Raw genomic sequence first — 2,500 nt, 5'->3', positions numbered from 1 at the left:
ATTTTATTTCAATCATTTGCCTTCTATGCATCTTTAATTTCATCATGTTTTTAATTTCTGTTATTTTGTTTAATTGTTCCATCTCATGTTGTGTTAATGTTTTACACATAATACCTGAGCTAGCCTCATGTTTTACACAACAGACTCACGTTTTATTTTGTATTGTATTTGTATTTGTATTTCTTTTTATCACAACAGATTTCTCTGTGTGAAATTCGGGCTGCTCTCCCCAGGGAGACCGCGTCGCTACACCACAGCGCCACCCACTTTTTTTGTATTTTTTTCCTGCGTGCAGTTTTATTTGTTTTTCTAATCGAAGTGTATTTTTCTACAGAATTTTGCCAGGAACAACCATTTTGTTGCCGTGGGTCTTTTATGTGCGCTAAGTGCATGCTGCACACGGGACCTCTGTTTATCGTCTCTTCCGAATGACTAGAGTCCAGACCACCACTCAAGGTCTAGTGGATTTGGTAGAGAAAAATATATAAGTCAAATGGCTGATAATTATGTTATCAGTTTCTTCAGATTTCGAAGTAGTAGTCATAAGCTGGAAATAGAAACAGGGAGACACAAAGGCATACCACGAGAGTTACGGCTTTGTTAAGTTTGTCACATGTCCGTGATTGGGGATGAGTTTCATTTTTTTATGGAATGTCCCAGTTATGATGAGTTACGAAATAGATTTGTTGATTTTGCATCAAACTTCCATGGGTTATTCAAGTGCGTTGGCAGTTTAACATCGCATATGTTGATTTTCACTTGACTTAGGCACGTCTGATACTGCTCCAAAATGATCATTTATTTGCTTTTGTCTAAACTTTCACATGTATAATACTGTTTCACGTCATTATTCAGCTGCTTTTGACTAAACTTGCACTTGTCTAATACTGTTTCAGATTATCATTCAGCTGCTTTTGACTAAACTTGCACAGGTCTAATACTGTTTCAGATTACTATCCAGCTGCTTTTGACTAAACTTGCACAAGTCTGATCAGTTAGTGTTTCAGATAATTATTTTGTTGATGTTAACTAAAATCGTACATGTCTTGACGTTGTTTCAGGTGATTATTTGGTTGATTTTAACTAAACTTGCACATATCTGATACTGTTTCAGATGATTATTTGGTTAATTTTGACTAAACTTGTACACATCTGATACTGTTTAAGAGGATTATCTAACCTCTCAGTGTCTCGAACTGTTTCAAAGGATGATTTGGTTGATGCTGACTAAACTCGCACTTTTTTTTTTCGCTTGTTTATTTGTTTGTTTGTTTTTGTTTTTACTAAACCCGCACATGTCGAGACACTGTATCAGATGATTATTGGGTTGATTTTTTTAAAAACTAAATTCGCACATGTCTTAACACTGTTTCAAATGACATGATTATTCAGCTACTTTTGACTGAACATGCACACGTCTGATACTGTTCCAGATGATGATTTGGTGATGACTAATTAACTCCCACGTGTCTCGACACTATTTCAAATGATTATTGGGTTGATGTTGACTAACCTCGCACGTGTCTTGACACTGTTTCAGAGGATTATTGGGTTGATGTTGAATAAACTCGCACATGTCTTAACGCTGTTTCAAATAATTATTTGGTTGACTTTGACTAACTTCCCAGTGTCTCGACATTGTTTCAGGTAGGATGATTTGGTTGATGTCGTCTAACCTTGCAGTGTCTCGACATTGTTTCAGGTAGGATGATTTGGTTGATGTCGACTAACCTCGCACCTGTCTCGACACGGCACTGTTTGTTCCAGATGACGAGACACGCCCCCCAAACCACCGGCCTCCTCAGCGTCCCCCGCCTGCTGGTGCTTCTCTTCCTCCTGGCCACCATCCTGCCCTGGTCCTCCTCCTCCCCCGCCAACCCCAGACCCCCCTCCTCCTCCCCTTTCTCCTCCTCCTCCTCCTCCTCCTCCTCCTCCTCCTCTTCGTTCGACAAGAGAGCCAAGCACCACTACAAGCAGTCAGACAGTCAATTCGCCGTTTCCGATTGCAACAACGACCTGGAGGTGTCAGCCATCTGCTACAACTGCGCCGCCTTCTCGCCCCGGGACTTCCACGCCATCCATGGGCAGTGCTGCCGTGAGCCTGGCCCCGTGCGCAAGCTGTGCAAAGGGTGGTTCACCGAGGAGCCCAGGGAAGGGCGACGACTCCAGTACTTTTAGACCACAAAAGATAAAGGAGAAGAGAGAGAGAGAGGGGGGGAAAAAATGGGGGGGTGGGGGTGGAGGAGAGAAATTCTTTCTTCCTCCTGATTACGGAAGTTTAGATTTGCTATAATTATCTTCTTTTTTTTCTGTGGTTTGTGAGTCTGGCGAGCTTTTTTTTTTTTTCTTTTTTTTTTGGGGGGGGGGGGGGGTGGGGGGGGGGGATAACGACTTTTGCTCCTTTTTTGTGATTGCGTATTATGGCTTTATCACAATATCGATACAGTATCAGAAACTGATCATAATGATTTTTTTTTCTTTTTCTTATATTAAGTATCAT

At 41.3% G+C, this 2,500-nt stretch overlaps 1 protein-coding gene across 1 annotated transcript in view; it reads left to right on the top strand.

The window, feature by feature from the left end:
* The window catches only part of LOC143296396 (uncharacterized), a 90,671-nt gene extending 88,460 nt beyond the window's left edge, over nt 1-2,211 (top strand). Inside the window, exon 2 of the mRNA XM_076608291.1 lies at nt 1,768-2,211. Within this exon, the coding sequence (XP_076464406.1) occupies nt 1,768-2,178 (411 nt within the window). The 3' untranslated portion in view covers nt 2,179-2,211. The remainder of the gene's footprint in view (nt 1-1,767) is intronic.
* Nucleotides 2,212-2,500: the final 289 nt, after the last annotated feature.

Source organism: Babylonia areolata, chromosome 21, assembly GCF_041734735.1.
Source record: "Babylonia areolata isolate BAREFJ2019XMU chromosome 21, ASM4173473v1, whole genome shotgun sequence".
NCBI classification, from domain to species: domain Eukaryota; kingdom Metazoa; phylum Mollusca; class Gastropoda; order Neogastropoda; family Buccinidae; genus Babylonia; species Babylonia areolata.
The sequence above is the reverse complement of the archived record's forward strand: the minus strand, read 5'-3'. Positions and strand labels throughout refer to the sequence as shown.